General features: G+C 33.9%; 2 protein-coding genes across 3 annotated transcripts; both read left to right on the top strand.

The window, feature by feature from the left end:
* The first annotated feature begins 4,540 nt into the window (after nt 1-4,540).
* Nucleotides 4,541-9,201, top strand: LOC114306247 (perakine reductase). Its single transcript, XM_028251454.2, has 7 exons — nt 4,541-4,824; nt 5,916-6,086; nt 6,502-6,705; nt 6,801-6,973; nt 7,606-7,702; nt 7,856-8,009; nt 8,872-9,201. The coding sequence occupies exons 1-7, from the start codon at nt 4,765-4,767 to the stop codon at nt 9,048-9,050; spliced, it is 1,038 nt and encodes a 345-aa protein (XP_028107255.2). The 5' UTR covers nt 4,541-4,764; the 3' UTR covers nt 9,051-9,201.
* Nucleotides 9,202-12,139: 2,938 nt separating this feature from the next.
* LOC114306244 (perakine reductase) lies at nt 12,140-18,437 on the top strand. Of its 2 annotated transcripts, none has more exons than XM_028251452.2 (7): nt 12,140-12,429; nt 14,500-14,670; nt 15,663-15,866; nt 15,991-16,163; nt 17,104-17,200; nt 17,324-17,477; nt 18,110-18,437. In XM_028251452.2, exons 1-7 carry the CDS (start codon nt 12,370-12,372, stop codon nt 18,139-18,141), a joined length of 891 nt encoding a protein of 296 aa, XP_028107253.2. In that variant the 5' UTR covers nt 12,140-12,369; the 3' UTR covers nt 18,142-18,437. The 2 variants fall into 2 exon arrangements, with proteins under 2 accessions (XP_028107253.2, XP_028107251.2); XM_028251450.2 differs by having other exon boundaries at nt 18,057-18,437.
* The last annotated feature ends 1,095 nt before the right edge of the window (nt 18,438-19,532 follow it).

Below are 19,532 nucleotides of genomic sequence, written 5' to 3'. Positions count from 1 at the left end.
CACTTTAAGTTCTGTGGAAAATCCAAAAACAGAAGCAAAGGGGGCTGCCAATTTATGCAAAAATGGGGCCAAATAAGGGATATAACTACAAGTGGCACATGGAGGCATCAAATGGTGAGGGTCCCTTCAACAATGTTGAAGAAGGGCCCAAAATAAGCACATTCACAGATTACATCATGCTCAAAAACAGATTAAACATGGGCCAAAAATAGCATGCAAGATTATGACATATAAGAGGATCAATGAAGCAAGTGCATCATGGAGGGCTCAAACAGGGTTGAGCCCTTAATGAGACATGAAAATGAGCTCAAAAGAAGGCCACTTTCAGTTATGTCCGGAGCTCAAAGCAAAAAGCATAGAGGGCTTATAAATAGATCAAGAAAAAGGGTCAAAAGAGGAGAAATGCCACTCACCCTTGAAGACCAAGGCTTTTGTTGTTTCTTGGACCAATTTGCAGCTTCTTTAGCCTTTGAGAAGCCCTCTTTGTTGCTGGAAATGAAGTGGTGATGGTAGAGCTTGGTGGTGTAGAAGAAATGGTGATTAGGGACTTGGAAGTTTTCAAGGAAATGAGAGGGATAAAGAGGGATTTGTGTATGGAAGCTTGAAGACCAAATTTTCTAACCCCAAAATATTACAAGGCTTGCTGGTTATAAGGGCCAAAAAGGGGGTGTAAAGGTGGGGGAAAAGGAGGCCAACTTTCCCCCACAAAATATCCCCCGGATATAGATATTTTCTGGGGGATAAAGCCTTACAGCTGTAAAGTGAACAGTGAGAGGATCTCGGCCGGCCCAGTATCTTGGTTGCAGGTGGCCGGCCGGCCACACCCCTTAGCCGGCCGGCTAGGGGTCAAAAGGGTCAAGCTGATTTAGTGGCCGGCCACCACATGATGGTATCCTCCCCTGTGTGTACAACACAACCCTGTGGTTAAAAGTCCAAGAAAGTGGCTCAAGGGTGTTCAACATTAGCTCGGAAAGAGGGGTTCAAAAGGGTCAGGTGGAATTACTGGCCGGCCACCAACTTTTAGGGTCCTCCCATGTGTGTACATCACAAATATGTGGTTCAAAGTTCAAGAAAGTGACCCCAAGGTGTTCAACATTAGCCCGGAATGAGGGGTTCAAAAGGGTCAGGTGGAATTACTGGCCGGCCACCAACGTTTAGGGTCCTCCCATGTGCGTACATCACAAATATGTGGTTCAAAGTTCAAGAAAGTGACCCCAAGGTGTTCAACATTAGCCCGGAAGTGTGAAAAACGGGCGCCGGAGGGCGTTTGAGGATGTATAACTGGTTGCTGCAACAATTACTGGCCTCCCACCCTTCAGTGACCTCCCCGGTGATAAAACAGAGGTACCTGCCAAAAATGAACAAAAACCGTTGCAAAACGAATGCTCGGGGGCCAAAACGCGCAGTTCGGGGTCCCGAAAATGGACTGTTAAGCACCGAAAGTGGCATTCGGCCACGAAGTGAGTTTCTCAGACCCCAGTGTCCCTCAAAAGGGGAAAAATAAGATGTATGCCGAAAATCAGAGCAAACGGAGATGGTTAGGCGGTCCCGAACCGAGGCACACGGCCTGTGATTCCGAAAAAACCGGAAACCGGACTCCGAAATGGGCAAAATGGCCTACGGCCACCAAATGTAGCCTACGGCCACTGGGAGATGGTCTACGGGACCTCTCCCTCCCCTCGGGAAAAGAAACAGAGAAAAATCGAGCCTGGTTCGCAAACCGAGGCAAAGCGTAAAAGAGGGTTCGGAAGTCCGGAGGCAGGGCTTACGGCCGCGACTCTGAAACTTCTGAACGAGCACATTATGCAACATCACCAAGCGCTCAATCAGTGACGTCTGAGTCTTAAGGTCGGTAAAAAATGGGGTGTCTACAACTTATCACTCGTTTAAACAATACTTACTACTCGATGAGACTCTACTTACTACTTTATTAGACTTGACTTATCAATCATTTAAACTAAACTTAAGACTACATTTACTATTTCATCAAACTTGATTTTTTTTCCTTACCACTTGAATCTCATAATTTCTTTTAACTAAGTGAAATGTTGTTCCAACAAAACTTAAAAATTTATAAATTCAAAATATAATGGAAATGAAAGTAAAAAGAGAGAGATTTACCTAAGGACTTCAAAATGAATAACAATTCTATCTTAAAATCTTCAAAAGTTTTAAAAATGAACATCAAATTTTGTTTATGGAATCTTCAAATGAATTTTAAATTTTCCTATATTTTGTTAATGATATTTCTCATTAGATGAAAAAGGTACTAGGTTTCATTTATTGCCGTTCATTTCCATTAAGTAGATAAATAAAAAAAATCATATTCCCTAAAATGAAAAAAATTATAGTAAAATTTATAAATTTCATATTTATTTTGTACATTTTTTTTTTGCTTACATTCTATTTTTATAAATTTTATATTTATTTTAGAGGTTAGGTGCATTTTATTAATGTTTGAATGGTAAGTATAATTATGTGGAATAGTAAGTACAGCTATATTTATTCACCCAAAAAAAAAAAGTGCAACCATATCAAGCATTAAGTGTGTTTAGTTGTTGTAATAAGTTGGAAAGCACCGATTTAAACCATACTTACTATTTTATTAGACTTATTACTCATTTAAACCACACTTACTATTCAAAGAGACTCTACTTATTACTTTATCAGACTTGACTTATCACTCATTTAAATAACACTTACTACTCAATGAAACTATATTTGCTACTTTATCAAACTTAACTTATCATTTAAACAACACTTACTACTCAATTAAACTCTACTTACTAGTTTATCAAACTTGACTCATCACTTAAACAAAACTTACTACTCAATGGGACTCTATTTACTATTTTAGCAGACTTGATTAATCATTTAAACTAAACTTAAGACTGCACTTACTATTTCATCAAACTTGATTTTTTTTCTTCTTACCACTTAAATCTCATAATTTTTCTTTTAACTAAGTGAAATGTTGTTCCAACAAAATATTAAAATTTATAAATTCAAAATATCGTGGAAAAGTAAAAACAGAGATAGAGACTATAGAGACGTAGATACTTAGTTATGGAGTTCCAAATCAACGACAATCTTATCTTCAAATCTTCAAATATTAAATTTTTTTAAAAATAGACATAAAATTTTATTCATGGAATCCTCAAATAAATTTTAAATTTTCTTATATTTTATTAATTATATTTCTTCATTAATTGCATTTATTATTTTCAAGTGTGGTAAATGAAAAGGAAACTAGGTTTCATTTATTGCCATTAAGTAGATAAATAAATAAATAAAAAATCATATTTCATAAAATGTAATAAATTATAATAAAATGTATAAAATTCACATTTATTTTGTATATATTTTTTTAAACTATATTTTATAAATTTTATATTTATTTTAGAGGTTTTGAAAATATATTATAACTTAATTTTTTAAGTTTACTTGTTATCTGAATAGCAAGTTAAGTGTATTTTATTAATGGGCGAATTACACTAACAGTCGCTATAGTTTAGAGCTCGTGTCACTTTAGTCCCTGACTTTTTAATTGTGACACAATTGACCCTGAATTTTGAATCTTGCTCTAAATAAGGACAATTGAAGATACCATTGGACTTTTCAAGGGCAAAATTATCAATTTGATAAAATATAAATTAATTTGACAAAAATAAATGTCAAAAAAATATTTTTAAATTTTAAAAAATATTTTTAAATTTTAAAAAATTATTTCTACCCACCAAAGATAAAATTATGTAAAATTAATAAATCTTTTAAACATTTATTTATTTTATCAAATTAATTTTTATTATATGTTTGGATGATTATCATGTAATGAGTAGTTGTTAAGTTTTTAATATGTAATCGATATATTTAATATATGAAATATTTTTAGTTTTGAATTTTTTGATTTAATAGATTGTTTAATAATAATATCAAATTTGTCGCCATATTTGACTTTTGGAAAAATAGAAACTAATTTAATTAAAACAAAAATAACCATCAATTACATGATTATCATCCAAACACATAATACAAATTAATTTGATAAATAAATAAATAAATGTCTAAAAAATTTATGAATTTTACATAATTTTATCTTTAGTGGATAGAAATAATTTTTAAAAATTTAAAAATATATTTTTTACATTTTTTTTGTCAAATTAATTTATATTTTATCAAATTGACGATTTTACCCTTGAAAAATCCAATGGTATCTTCAATTGTTCTTATTTGGAACACGATTCAAAATTCAAGGTCAAATGTGTCATAATTAAAAAGTCAAGTATTAAACTCAAATTATAGAGACCGTTAGTGTAATTCACCCTTTATTAATAATTGAATGATAAATATAATTATTAAAAATAGTAAGTACAATCTGATCAAATAGTAAGTGTATTTAGTTATTATGGTAAATTAAAAATCACTTTTTAATTTCAAAATCATTGAAAATTACTTTATTTTTTACAAAACTACCTACATATTTTAACCTGATTTTAATTATTACTAATTAATAGTTAGATTTACTTTTAAATCTAGTGGTCTAAATTTATTTATGTATGATACATAAAAACCACCTTGATGTATCATAGAAAAATCCAACAGAAGGGGGGAGAAAGTCAGCAATCACGTCTCTGACCTTTCTTTTGATCATTGCTGCATAATTTTTATTGCATATCTTCTTTTCCAACAATCCTATGCAAAGAAGTGTTCATTTCTCTCTGATTCTCAAACATCTCCAACTAAGCTTTGGCTTCTTCACTAGGAATGGAGCACAAGTCTCAAATCCAAGTCCCAAGAGTGAAATTGGGCACTCAAGGCTTGGAGGTAAAAAAGCTCTGTTTTTCAATACCAATCAATCATGTGAACATGTTGAGTTTTATATGGGTTTTCCTAATCTATGCTCAACAACTGTGAAACATACAAGTACCATGAAATTCAATTGGCAATTTCTAATGTTTTTTACAGTTGATTTGTGTCTATTTCTAAACCTGATGTGAGTTGACTGGTTTCACCAATATAAATTTCGAACTTCTTTCTCATACACCCAATTTTGATAGGGTTAATTACATAAACACCCTTCAATTATCTACTGAATATTACTTCACCCCTCAAATAATCACACCTACAAGTTGGACCTTTTCAACCATAAAATCCAATCATCTAACTGTTAGTTCTGTTGGCCACTCTTATATACTCTCAACTGATAAGAAATCAAAATGTTTATTTCCTTCCCATTAAAGAATTGCCTTTAGTATTTTGTTCTTTCCCGTTATGACAGTTTTTCTTATACTATTTTTTAGATAGTTTTATTGTTCAGTTTGTTATATTTGTCTTGATATTTGTTAGTTATGCTTTTGCTTAGACCTAGGAGATCATATGAAAGTCAAAGGTAATGCTAAGTTTGGTTTGGTAGTGTTTTCATTTTTAGTTTTTTGTATCTTTATTTTTCAGAAAACACATAAAGCTTTTTTGGGGAATTACTTCCAAACACAAATTTTGACAAATTTTTCTTTAAAACCACACGTTTTTAGGGAACACAAAAAAAATTTAGAATTTTCAAAGTCTGTTTTTGCAGAAAAATGACAATGATGTGAAAATGATCAATATTTCATTGTTTTGTTTAAGAAAACACACACACAATAATAATAATAATAATTATAATGAGAGGTTGTTCTCTTTGGCTTTAGATTTGCAATTGATAAGCGAAGAGTATGTGCCAATCTAGTTGGGATGTGCTCTTCTACATTGATGCACTTCTCTTAGCCTCTCTCATTGACATACTATTGATGTATTGATTGTACTCATTTTTTACACTAGTGGAAAAAAGAAAAAGAGCACAAATGAAACGAAAACGAAGAAAACCAAAAAGAAACAAAACATTTCAATGTGACGACGGTGTCCTTTTTGTCATGCAGGTTTCCAGATTGGGCTTCGGATGTGGAGGGCTTTCTGGAATTTTCAATGCTCCACTCTCCCATGAAGCTGGATGTTCAATTTTAAAGGAGGCTTTTCATAAGGGTATCACCTTCTTCGATACATCAGATATCTATGGAGAAAACCATGACAGTGAGATCATGATTGGCAAGGTTTGTTAGTTTTCATTTCTTTTTTAGTTCAGACTTAACATGGAATATAAAAAATGGACCAATATTTTCAACAAAGCCTTTAAGTTGGATTGTTTGGATTATAGCTTAAAAAAAGCCAGTGCAAGACGTTTGACAAAACTTATACAGTTTAAAGGTATGCTTTTCCGGTTTAACTCTTTCAGCATTTGGATGTTGGATAAAAAGGGCCCTCAATATTTTCCTAGTTGCAGGCGTACCCCTTAAAAAAAAGATTTTCTTCATTTACTTAAAAAAAAAATTGTAGCATGGGAGTCAGAAAGTGAAGAAGAAAAGGAAACATAAATCACACGACCGACCTAATATTGAAGCCAGTATACAAAACATGTTCCCAATTGCATTTTGTTCTTGAATTATCAACCAAGTCTTTCCATTTCAGGCATTGAAGCAGCTTCCTCGAGAACAAGTTCAGTTAGCCACAAAATTTGGTGTTGTCTCGATTGATTGGAGTCGTATGGAGGTCAAGGGTACCCCTGACTACGTGCGACAATGCTGCGAAGCAAGTCTCAAATGGCTTGATGTGGACTATATTGATCTTTTCTACACACATCGCGTGGATATATCTGTTCCAATAGAGGATACTGTAAGCACGAGAGAATTCATTTTATTTTTAATTTATGTACATACTAGATTGCAGTAAATCATTGAGTTGGTTTGCTTTGGATTAATGAGATGAAGATGGGGGAGCTCAAGAAGCTAGTGGAGGAGGGAAAAATAAAATACATTGGATTATCAGAAGCCAGTGTTGATACAATAAGGAGAGCACATGCAGTTCATCCGATCACTGCCGTAGAAATGGAGTATTCTTTGTGGACTCGCGATATTGAAGAGGATGTAATTCCACTTTGTAGGTTAGTGAATATAAGACCCTTTTTTTGCATTTACAAAAAAAAAAAAAAAAAAAAAAAAAACACCAAAATTGGTTTGTAGGGGTGTAACTGGTTTGGTTCGGTCAGGTTTAAAAGAAAATTTAGCACCATATTGAACCCTTCAATTTTTGTTATTTGAGGCATCAAAACTGACAATATACTACGGTTTGGTTTTGTTAGTTTTTCAGTTTAGTGTAAATGACGGATTGACTAGAAGTTTTAAGGACTTTATAAAAATCTATAGAATCCCACCTCAGGAATAAATGAAGAGAGATGGTGGTGATGCTCTGTAAATGTCTCTCATTTCCTAATGTTATTGCAAAACCTTTAGTATTGGCAATTTATTTTCTAGCTCTCAAAAAATTAAAATATAAAAGATATGTAAATATAATATGTCAGTTGGTACAAGTGTAAAATTTTTCAAAACTAAAATAGATTGTTTACCTTATGAAAGCCAGAAATTTTGATCAGCCTTGGGTGGTCAGTTTGGCCTCCGATGAACCAAAAAACAAAAAAAGAAAGCCATTGATCATGTTATGATCTTTAACTTATTTTAGACTTAAAATGTAGAGACTATAACAGCATGTTTAACCTTTCTGGCCCTCCAAACACAGGGAGCTTGGAATTGGGATAGTGGCATATAGCCCTCTTGGTCAAGGGTTCTTTGGTGGGAAGGCAGTTGTGGAGAACTTGCCTGCAGAAAGTGTGTTGGTATGTGACAAGACAACATATGTATTTATATATGGGTAAATTACACCTTTAACCTCTGTGGTTTGACGTAAATTTATTTTGGTCCCTATTGTATAGTTTTTTTTGGTTCACGGTTGCATCTGAGTCTGTTGTTACAATATGTTTTTTTTTTAGGCTATGCATCCAAAGTTCACAGGGGAGAATTTAGAGAAAAACAAAATTATATATGCCCGTTTTGCAGAGTTGGCAGCTAAACATGGCTGCAGCCCTCCTCAACTAGCTTTGGCGTGGCTTTTGCATCAAGGAAATGATGTGGTTCCAATCCCTGGTATGCCATGCTCTCTATCTTTTTTTTTTTGGTCTGTAGCAAAAGAGAAGTTTGAAAAAAAAAAGGAAGAAGAAGAAAAGTGAGGATACAAAATCATCATCAAATGAGAAGAAAAAAAAAAGACAATACCAAAGCTAGAAGAGCAACAACTTATACCTAAAAAATAGCTCTCCAATCTCTGGAGGTCAAAACGAATGAAATCCCTTTAAATAGGGTAGAAAAGGTAGCCAAAGACATTGCTAAGTAGCACACTCTTTCCCACACCAATTCCTTGTCATCAAACTTTGTCCACAAAGATCCTTGCGTTCAAAAGATTGAGAGTACAATACAAAACCACAGCACTATTGCTTTCACCTTACATCGCTTTCAATATCTTCTTAGGTAGCTTTACTAGCATTTCAGTCAAAAAAAAAAAAAACAAAAGAAGAAGAAGAAAAAAGAGAGAAAGAAAGGAAAGACTCATCATTTATCAGCATTCCTAGAGGTTGTAAATACATTTGCCAAACATACGTAGTTTTGAACTAATTTTTCAAAGTTATGTTGTTTTGTGAAGTCATGTTTTTGAAACATGACTTCAAAACTACACCAAAAAAAAAAAAAGAAAAAAAAGCACGATTTCAAACTTAAACACAACAAAAGATGACTTCATTAAAGTTGTGTAGAAGTCATGTTTTGAAAACTTGATATCAGAAGACAACCTGGGTTTGATAATTAAGATCAAAACGACCAGTGTTTGGTAAATAATTTTTGAATGAACTTGGGTTTAGTTAACCTCTAAAAATTAAGCATACGAATATGGTTTGGGATATAGTGCAGTTTTTGCTTGATCAAATGTTTCCTGATTCTTACTGTGATTATGCAGGCACAACTAAGATTAAGAACCTTGATGCTAACATTGGATCTGTGGCGGTGAAGCTTACACACAACGATTTAAAAGAAATTTCTGATGCAATTCCAGTCAATGAAGTGGGTGGAAAGAAGGAGCTCAATCTCTTATTTAAATTTACTTACAGGTCTGCAAATACCCCACCAAAAAATTAACTTGCAAGAACATATGTACTCAAATTCGAAGCTTCAAAACTAAAGTGTTTATGCTATGCTTTCTTATATTCTTGTTACTAAATGCTCTGTTGCTAAACACGGCAAAAAACTTGAAAACAATAGAAGTGCAAAAGAAGTTCTGTTGCCAACAGATCACCTATCATTTGTAAAGTGATTGTCACTGTATGTTATTTTCTTGGTATGTTAGACTGTGTTTGGTGCTGCTTACCAGAGGATCAAAAATGTTAAAGGCTAGAATGGTAGAAGGAGAAAGCCAATGCAAGAGAATCCATTCTTGTGAAGTTAAGCATGTTAGACAAACTGAACTAAGCGAGCTTGACTGGAGATGGTAAATGGCCTGTTTGAGACCGTTACCTCACAAGCCGAACTAAAATCCATTTTAAAGCTTACTACGGAAGCTCATTAGCATCTCGTAATAAAAGGCAGTTCAATACACGAGGCTCCTGCCCAAGGTTTTAAAAAGCGGTTGCGGTGGCCGTAACGGTGGCGGTGGCGCGGTTGCGGTTGCGGGGTGTAAAGGCCGTAGTGTAACGGTTGCGGTAACCGGAACCGTGAATTTTTTTATTTTTCGCACAATTTGAAACAAACTTACGGATACGCATATTTTTTTTCCATGATCATATTTATTGGGTTAAAAATAAATATTGATCAATTTTTATAAATTTTTAAGTATGATCTAATATATTTCATATTTTTAAATTACTATAAACTGAGTTTTTTTCATTTTATTTTAATAATTAATGACTTTATATTATACAAAAAATCAATCACTAACTACTATATATAAGATAAACAATGACAAAAGTAAAAGAATAAATAAAAGCCTAAATATATATATACATATTTTAACCAACCCAAATAGATAATGACCACACTCATTATTATTATTATTTTCAAACAATATATAGATAGACACACACAAATAAAATGGTTGAGTGATAGCAGCTGAATAGAATAACATAGGTCTTACAACTTCAACGAATCAATAACATGTTTTTCATCTTCCCTCTTCTCTCTTTCTATCTCTTGCTTCTCCATTTTCTCTCTTTATCTTCTCTCTTCTCTCTATCCCTCTTCCCCCATTTTCAGCTTTTTTTTGTGTGTTTTTTGGAAAGAAACAGTTTGGAACCGTTATGTAACAGTGCGTAACAGGCCGTTACGGCTGTTACGGCACCGTTAAGACCGCTACGGTAGCCGCTACGGCCGACACACCTGTGAATCTCAATCACACTGCAAAAGCGGCTGTAACGGGTGGCGGTAACCGCCAAAATCGTTACGTAACAGCGTTACGTAACGGTTGCGGCCGCTTTTTAAAACATTGCTCCTGCCATTGTAGGGTTACAGAAGGGTCAGATACACGAGGCTTCTTTCATTACAAGGTTACAAAAGAGTTAGATATATGGTTTTATTTTGGAGAGATTGTTTGAATCCGTGATACCCAAGTTGCAACGAAACCACATGACCATTGTACCAAGACCCATCCTCTATTATCACACCCATACTAAAACACAAAAATGAAGCAGTTATTCCAGCTTGAATTAAATTGACTTCATATAAATTTCATTATAAAATTTGAGAGATAAACAAGGCAATCTGCCCCAATGTGCTGTTTACCTAAAGTTAGCTGAGAAATTAAAAAGATGCCCGTCCATATTGTAAGCATATTAGAAAGGTGGGAGTTTCATTAATAACCCCACTTGAGTTTTGAGTTTGAAAATTTGCAAGAATTTTGTGGAGACAATCTTGATAAGAATCTTGAAATACTTTTTATACGTTAGGGATAAAATTGAAATATTATTTTTTATATATTGGATTAGGGATTAAATTGACACAATTTAACTATTAGGGACAAAAATGACACAAAACTCATACTTTAGGATCAAAATGTAATTAACCTTTAGAAAAGAGTGCTGCTATTACCCCCCTATAAATTATTTTGGAACCCTAATTTTTAGCTATTTTTTTATTACAATAATAACCTCAAATAAAATTACTACAAAGGGATCATAAAAAAAATGTCATAAAGATGATCATGAAAGATTTTTCACCTTTGGATTACGCATACAATAAAACACCACACACTAATCAAATGATGAAAAATTTTCATGATGCATTTCATGATATTTTTTTCATGACCCCTATAAATACTTCTTAATTTTGGGACACCCCATCTCACAATTAACCTACACACCCACTCCATCATGAATTAGGGCTTATGAGAGCACTCACCTCTATTACCACCCATCCATCGTTCCCAAATCTCACCTTCAAAACCTACCCACCCTTAAAACCTTAAAAACCCTTTGGCGGCAATATTCCGGCGGTAACGGTGGTAACCATTTGATTACCTACACTTCTCCGACAATAACAATGAGTGGAAGTTTGTCTAGCAACCATAACTCCATAACAATAAAAGCTTAGAGGAGATTTATAACTTGATATTGTACTTAGCTCAGCGGAAATTGGCCTTATGAGGGTAAGTTTCTTGAAAAAAATATTAAAAATAATAAAATTTGTTCGTTATTTTTTTAGGACTGAACTCCTACACATATGATCGAAATTTAAAAACACAAGCCCGAACATTATTTATTTGTTTGGGGACCGGTAATCGAACATTTATTATTTGTTTGAAAACAGGTAACTAAACATTATTTACAGGCTTGGATTTGTTTTACTGAGAAAACTAAACCAATCATTATAATTTTTTTCCGTAAGAGAAGAAATTATTATGAGAAAATTAAGAAATTATGTGTGTGTATATATATATAGAGAGAGAGAGAGAACATACCAATTGTGACAATAGTGGATGAGACAGCCGAGACAATAATTACATTGCCTCCTCTTCTTCTTCGTGGGTTTTGTTAGGGTTTTTTTTTGGAAGTGAGATTTTTTTGGGTTGCGGGGGTGTGCATTCAATGAGTGAAATGTTTTCACAAAGATAATTTTAATATTATTTTGAGAGAATTTTTTTTTTTTGAGAGTTTCAAAGTTTATAAATAGAAATTCAAAGAAATAGGGGATACAAATGGATAATAAAAATGAATTTAATCCAATTTTTTATTTTTAGTATTAGGGGAAGCAAATAACAAACTTGAGGGAAGAACAGAGGGAGCAGTCTTAGGTGATTCCAGCTGCAATGAAAATGAAAACATAACGACAGGAGAGAGAGAGCCAACAATCTTCCCTCTTACCTAACATTTTCATCTTTGTAGCATCTTCTTTTCCAACCCTTGTGTGCAAGAAGTGTTCCTTTTTCCTTGAAGCATCTGCAACTAAAGCTTTGGTTTCTTCACAAGGAATGGAGCACGAGTCCAAAATCCAAGTCCCAAGAGTGAAATTGGGTGCTCAAGGCTTGGAGGTGAAAAAAAATAAAAAAAAAGCTCTGTTTTTCTTTCCCAATCATGCGAACATGATGAGTTTTAAATGGGTTTTCCTAATCTATGCTTAACTACTGTGAGATATACAAGTACCATAAAATTCAATTGGCAATATCTAATTCTTGCAGTTGATTGGTATCAATTTCTGTATCAGTCTATAGCTAGATCACAAGAACATTGGAAACCTAATGTGGTTTCACCAATATAAATTTCAAACTTGTTTCTGATACACACAATTTTGATAGGGTTTATTACATAGAACCCTTCAATTATCACTCAATATTACTTAATCCTCACCTAAAACATCCTACAATTTGGACCTTTTCAATTATAAAATTGAATCAACCAACCGAGTTGGTTTAGTTGGCCACTCTTGTATACACTCGTAGATTAATCATTATCAAGACAAAGATTATTTCTTTCCCATTATGAGATTTTTTTCCCCCCCTTCCCCGTTATGGGGGCCTTTCTTATATTATGTAGTGGTTGTTGGTGTTGGGCTTGCGAGTATGTCTTGTTAGACTTTCTTAGATAGTTGATTGTCCAATTTGTCGTAATTGTTTTGATATTTGTAAAATGTAATATTCTCTTCCCGATTGACCCCAAAAAAAAAAAAAAACCTCTATAAAATTGAATCACTTGCGCCACCCAAAAAGGGGGCATTTATACAATTTTTATGATTGAAGGATCCAAATTTAGGGTTTTTCAGTTGAGGGATCAAGTGATGTTGAATGATAATTGAGACCAGTCCATATAATTAACCCCTTTAGATAATAGAAAAATATGTCCTTATGGTTTTCTGCTGGTAAATTTGAGAATGAAGTTTTGAAACTTGATCTTGCATCTGCAAGCTGTAAAAATTGCACTCAAATTTGTTTGGCTTCCAAAATTTCAGTTAGTATTACTATATGATAGTATCTATGACATGGTTTTTGGCAAAGTCAGTTTTGGGAATTTTCTCCAAGGTAAATTGTATGGAAAACCATTGTTCCCTGCTATTGGTGATTCAATTCCTAAATCATTTATAGAAAGAAGAGGTTCAGCTGAGTTTTCATGAATATAGTTCAATCCTCAGCTGTATCCATACTAGAATTTAGAAGTCTTGTGTTTGGTGGCCTTGAATGATATGTATGGATGGGACTGCACCAAGTGCTATCTTGACTGGTGATAATAACTGCATAGACTGAACTACTTGGGCCTCATTTGGATGCAGTTACTTTTTCAATTCTGAAACTACATCTGAGTGCCACTGAGAACTATGATGTTTGAATTTTTGCAGACAAAGGTATAGAACAGGAAGCAAAAAATGCTCTCAGAACTGTGAAAACTGGGAATACAAGTGTTTTTTAAGTATAAATTGTGGATCTTGTGTTTATCCAAACTTTCTTTTAAGTTCAATTAGAAGCACTGTGGTTCAGACAACTTCGGAGTTGGACAAGTACATAGATTTTGCCCAAGATATCTATGCCCTGCACTGTACTTGAGAAGTTAAGTACATTTTACCGATCATGAAAAGTTCTCAGTTGTAACTTAGTTATGCTTTTCTCGGACCTAGGAGATAATATGAAAATCAAAGGTAGTGTTAAGTTATGTTTGGTTGTGTTTTTTATTTTTCAAAAAACACAACTTTTTTGAGGAACTAGTTCCAAAACAATTTTCGACAAAATTTTCTGAAAACAACACATTTTTTGGGAATACTAAAAAGGTTTAGAATGTTCAAAAACTGCTTTTGCACAAAAATGAAAACAATACGAATATAATTGATGCTCTCAAGCTTTTCATTGTTTTGTTTTAGAAAACGCAAAAAAAAAAAACATAATTAGCTTATTCTCTTAGGTTTTGGCTTTGCACATGATAAGCAAAGAGCTTGTGCCAGCCTAGTTGGGATGTGCTCTTTTGCATTGATGCACTTCTCTTAGCCTTCTCTCATTGATACTTTTGATGTAACGATTGTACTCATTTATTACATTAGTGAATTTTATTTACCAATAAAAAAAATCCTAAAAAAGAACCAAATATTTCCATGTGACAGTGTCCATTTTGTCCTGCAGGTGTCTAGATTGGGCTTCGGATGTGGGGGACTTTCTGGAATACTAAATGCTCCACTCTCCCATGAAGCTGGATGTTCAATTTTAAAGGAGGCTTTTCATAAGGGTATCACCTTCTTCGATACAGCAGATGTCTGTGGACAAAAACATGACAATGAGATCATGATTGGCAAGGTTAGTTTTCATTTTCTTTGTTAGGGACCAATATTTTCCAAATGTTTGTTTGACTAATTACATCGAGGCTGTTTACCAAAGCTTTTAAGTGGGAATATTTGGATTATAGCTTTAAAAAGGTTGGTGGAAGATGTTTGACACAACTTATTGTGTTCAACCTGAGAAGCATGGACATAGACATGCGACACACTGGCATGTCAATTTTCAAAAAATGAAGGACACGACATGTGGAGGACACACAAAAATATGGTTTTATATATTTATTGTATGTCATACATATTAATATTTTATTCAAAGAAAAAAAAATTGCAATGTAACACTAATCCTAGAGTATAAAGGAAGGATTAATATGTATAAATCTATATTGTGTTTCTTTTATCATTGTATTATTTTGGTCAAATTTATAATGTGCGTCATGTGTGCCTACGCAATATTCGTGTGTTCCCCAAGTGTTTGAAGCATGTCTAGGTCTAAAAATTAAAAATAATAATGTCTCATTTGGACGTGTGTCCGATAGATGTTGGGAAGTATTTGATGAGTGTCAATGTTGGACATAGACATACAACTTCTTAAAAGTGTCCGTGCTTTTTAGTATTCAACTTATATAGCTTAATCAACTTATTTTTAGCAAAAAAGCTAGCTTTTTAAGATGCAAAAGGGGTGCTTTTCCAGTTTAATTTTTTTAGCATTTGGATGTTGGACAAAAAGGCCCCTCATTATTTTCATTATTATGGGTGTACCCTTTAAAAAATATTTTCTCGATTTACATAAGAAAGATTCGTAGCATGGGAGTTAGAAAGTGAAGAAGAAAAGGAAGCATAAACCACACGATTGACCTAATATTGAAGTCAGTATATTAGAGCAGCTAATTGTTTTTATTATTCATATGGCAAAAGAATAGGTTCAGCTGAGATATGCATATCATGGACAAAATATGCTTCCACTTGCATTTTGTTCTCAAATTATCAAAAACATACTCTTATCCATTTCAGGCACTGAAGGAGCTTCCTCGAGAACAAGTTCAGTTAGCCACAAAATGTGGCATTATCTCAGTTGATTGGACTCATGTTGAGGTCAAGGGTACCCCTGACTATGTGCGACAATGCTGTGAAGCAAGTCTCAAACGGCTTGATGTGGACTATATTGATCTTTTCTACACGCATCGTGTGGACTTGTCTCTGCCAATTGAGGATACTGTAAGCATGAGCGAAGATCTACTTTTACTGTTCTTCATTTGTAATTAATTTTATTCTTGTTTTTCCTACATAGTAGACTGCAGTAAATCATTGACTTGGTTTGCTTTGAAATAATGTGAGGAAGATAGGGGAGCTCAAGAAGCTAGTGGAGGAGGGAAAAATAAAATACATTGGATTATCAGAAGCCAGTGTAGACACAATAAGGAGAGCACATGTAGTTCATCCTATCACTGCCGTACAAATGGAATATTCTCTGTGGACTCGTGACATTGAAGAGGATGTACTTCCACTTTGTAGGTTAGTGGATATTGGACCCTTTTTGTTACATTATAAAAACAAAAGCTAAACCAACTGAGTTTGGGACTAGCCTAGTTAGTCAGAACCCCTACACCTCACTAGGAGGTAAAGGATTCGAGTCTTTCCACATGCAAGACTCCCCCCTTCCTTAGGCTATGACCTATAGGGGTGTAAGCGGTTTGATTTTTGTCAGTTATGCAGTTTATTATAAATGATGGATTCAAAATAAGTTTTAAGGGCTTTATAAAAATTCATACAATTCCACATGGGGAATAAATGAAGAGAGATGGTGAGGATGCTTTGTTAATGTCTTTCCCTCCCTAACCTTTATTGCAAAATGTATGGTATTGTCATTTATTTTCTAATACTCAAAAAATTAAAACTTAAAAAATATTTAAATATCATATTTTGGTTGGTTTGGTTGGTATCAGTGTAAAATTTTTCAAAATTGAAACAAACTGTACATTATGAAAAACTAAACATTTGATCAGTCGGCTCAGTTCGGTTGGTTTTTCCTGCAGTCCTAGCAACCTCAGATGTACATGTTATGATCTTCAACTTATTTCAGACTCCATGATGTTGGGAATAGGCTATTTTAGTCACTTTTTGACTTTTTTGCTAAAATAGTAGGAAAAAAAAACTAGTATGTTTAGGAATAACTTTTTGACTTCTTATAAAAAAAACGTAATATTAAATAATGTAGAAATGTTAAATTATATATTTGCCCTTTGGAGATGTCACGTCAGCTTATGGAGGTGTCATGTCAAAGGTCCAAACATGGGACAATTTGGTATTTTTGCATATAAAACTTCCCAGGCAAGCTTGCCAGAGGTAGGGTAAAAAAAGTAAGTTTTTTTTTTTAAAACTTTTTGGCTATTGTAGATCATGCCAAACAAGGCCTATAGCAAAGTGTTTAACCTTTTTGGCCTTCCAAACACAGGGAACTTGGAATTGGGATAGTGGCATATAGCCCTCTTGGTCGTGGGTTCTTTGGTGGGAAGGCTGTTGTAGAGAACTTGCCTGCCGAAAGCGTGTTAGTATGTGACAAGACAATATACATATAATATGTATATATAGAAAAATGCTATTCTTTTAGAATTTTTATACAGAATATTTTCTTGGTAGCATCTGAGTTTGATGATATAATATCGGTTTTTCAGTCTTCGCATCCAAGGTTCTCTGGGGAGAATTTAGAGAAAAACAAAATTCTATATGCCCGATTTGCAGACTTGGCAGCAAAACATGGCTGCAGCCCTCCTCAACTAGCTTTGGCATGGCTTTTCCATCAAGGAAATGATGTGGTTCCGATCCCCGGTATGTCATTCTCTCTTTCAGTAACCATCTTATGCTCTCTTTCAATATTATCCTAGGATTAGTGAAATTGCTTGTGCTTGAAGGCACTTCATTATTCAAGAAACAACACTAGCTGTTAGATTTATTTAATCTTAACCCTCAATCACAACAGGAGGGACTTGTTACCCAGCCTAAATGCCCACATTATGACTTCCGCACAAAACCAAGGAGTTTTTTTTTAACCAAACCCATGATTTTTTTTCCTTCTTAATGTTTAAATAGATTTCCCTAACCCAGCAGTTTTGAACTTATTTTCCAAACTTATGTTATTTTGTGAAATTGTGTTTTCAAGATCTGACAAGACACAATTTCATCAAAGTCGTGTTAAAACTATTTTAAAGTTTTGTTTTGAAAACTTGATATCAGAAAACAACCTGGATTTGAGAAATGAGTTCAAAACGACCAATGTTTGAGAAATAATTTTTGAATGAACTCAGGTTTGATAAATAACTCCAAAATTAAGCATATGACTATGGTTTGGGATATAGCACTGTTTTTTGATTGATCAAATGTTTTCTACTTGTCATTGTGATTATGCAGGAACAACTAAGATTAAGAACCTTGATGCTAACATTGGATCTGTGGCGGTGAAGCTTACGCAGGAGGATTTGAAAGAAATTTCTGATGCAATTCCCATCGATGAAGTGAGTGGAGTGAGGGAACTTGATTTCTTATCTAGATATACTTACAGGTCTGCAAATACCCTACCAAAAAAATAAGTTGGAAGAACACATTTATTCAAGTTTGAAGCATCAACACTAAAATACTTATGCTCTGCTTTCTTGTTACTAAATGTTCTGTTCCTAAACACGATGAAAAACTTGAAAACAATACAAACTGTAAAAGAATTTCTGTTGCCAACAACAGATCACCTAGCATTTGTAAAGTGATTGTCACTGTATGCCATTTATTTTCTTAGTATGTTAGACTGTGCTTGGTTCTGCTTACCAGAGGATCAAAATGGTTAATAGCTAGAACAGTAGAAGGAGACGGCCAATGCGAGAGAATCCAGTTTTTGTGAAGTTAAGCGTGTTGACAAACTGAGCTACGCAAGCTTGATTGGAGGCAGTAAATGGCCTGTTTGAGACCGCTATCTCACAAGCCAAACTAAAATCCATTTTAAAGCTTCGCAAACATTTTAGCCAAGCTAATTTTTGGCTATGGAAGCTCATTAGCATCTCATAATAAAAGAACAGTTTAATACATGAGACTCTTACAATTGCAAGGTTACAGAAGGATCAGATACATGAGGCTTCTGCCATTACAAGGTTATAAAAGGATCAAATACACGGTTTTATCCATAGAGGTTGTTTGACCCAGAGAGGTTGTTTGACCCGGTGATGCCCAAGTTGCAATGAAATGATGTGCGAAGACCATCCCTCTATATCACACTCGTACTGAAACACAAAATGAAGCAGTTATTCAAGCCTGCGTGGAAATTGGCTTCATATAAATTTCACTTAAAAATTTGAGATATAAACAAGGCCAGCTGCCCCAATGTGCTGTTTACCATTGTACAGTTAGTTGAGAAACTAAAAAAATGCTCTTCCATATTCTAAGCATATTAGAAAGTTGGGAGTTCCATTAATAACCTACATGACTTCTAAGTCAGAAAATTGCAAGAACCATTATAAGAATTTTGAAATTTTTTTTTATAGGGTGGATTACACTAACGCTATGTTTGGATTGAGTGATTTGGAGAGAAGAAAAAAGAAATAGAGTGATTTGTATTTCTCTTATTTGTTTGGATAATCTAAGTAAAGAGAAATGGGAAGAAATTGAGAGAAATTGAGAGAAATTCATTTCTCTTATAAGCCTCATTTTCAATCTTCCCAAAAGTGGAGAGATTGGGAGAGAAAAGAAACAACTATTTTCATAACACCAATTTTGTCCCTATAAAAATAAAAGAAATAAAATGATTGAAAATATAAAAGGTTATTTAGGTAATATAACATCAAATAATTTCTTTTTTTTTCTCTTAATGAAACCTAACCAAACAAGAATGAGAGAAATCAC

Source organism: Camellia sinensis, chromosome 7 (assembly GCF_055761805.1).
Source record: "Camellia sinensis isolate YWXY chromosome 7, ASM5576180v1, whole genome shotgun sequence".
NCBI classification, from domain to species: Eukaryota; Viridiplantae; Streptophyta; class Magnoliopsida; order Ericales; family Theaceae; genus Camellia; species Camellia sinensis.
Note: the sequence above shows the minus strand (reverse complement) of the source record. Positions and strands in the feature narration are given on the sequence as shown.

What these genes read in the sequence shown, in the direction of transcription:
- LOC114306247 (XM_028251454.2), top strand. Translation starts at nt 4,765, where the DNA reads ATGGAGCACAAGTCTCAAATCCAAGTCCCAAGAGTGAAATTGGGCACT. An exon ending in TGGGCACTCAAGGCTTGGAG is followed by an intron (nt 4,825 to 5,915) that starts GTAAAAAAGCTC and finishes TTTGTCATGCAG; the next exon opens with GTTTCCAGATTGGGCTTCGG. An exon ending in CTGTTCCAATAGAGGATACT is followed by an intron (nt 6,706 to 6,800) that starts GTAAGCACGAGA and finishes AATGAGATGAAG; the next exon opens with ATGGGGGAGCTCAAGAAGCT.
- LOC114306244 (XM_028251450.2), top strand. Translation starts at nt 12,370, where the DNA reads ATGGAGCACGAGTCCAAAATCCAAGTCCCAAGAGTGAAATTGGGTGCT. An exon ending in CTCTGCCAATTGAGGATACT is followed by an intron (nt 15,867 to 15,990) that starts GTAAGCATGAGC and finishes AATGTGAGGAAG; the next exon opens with ATAGGGGAGCTCAAGAAGCT. An exon ending in TGCCTGCCGAAAGCGTGTTA is followed by an intron (nt 17,201 to 17,323) that starts GTATGTGACAAG and finishes TCGGTTTTTCAG; the next exon opens with TCTTCGCATCCAAGGTTCTC.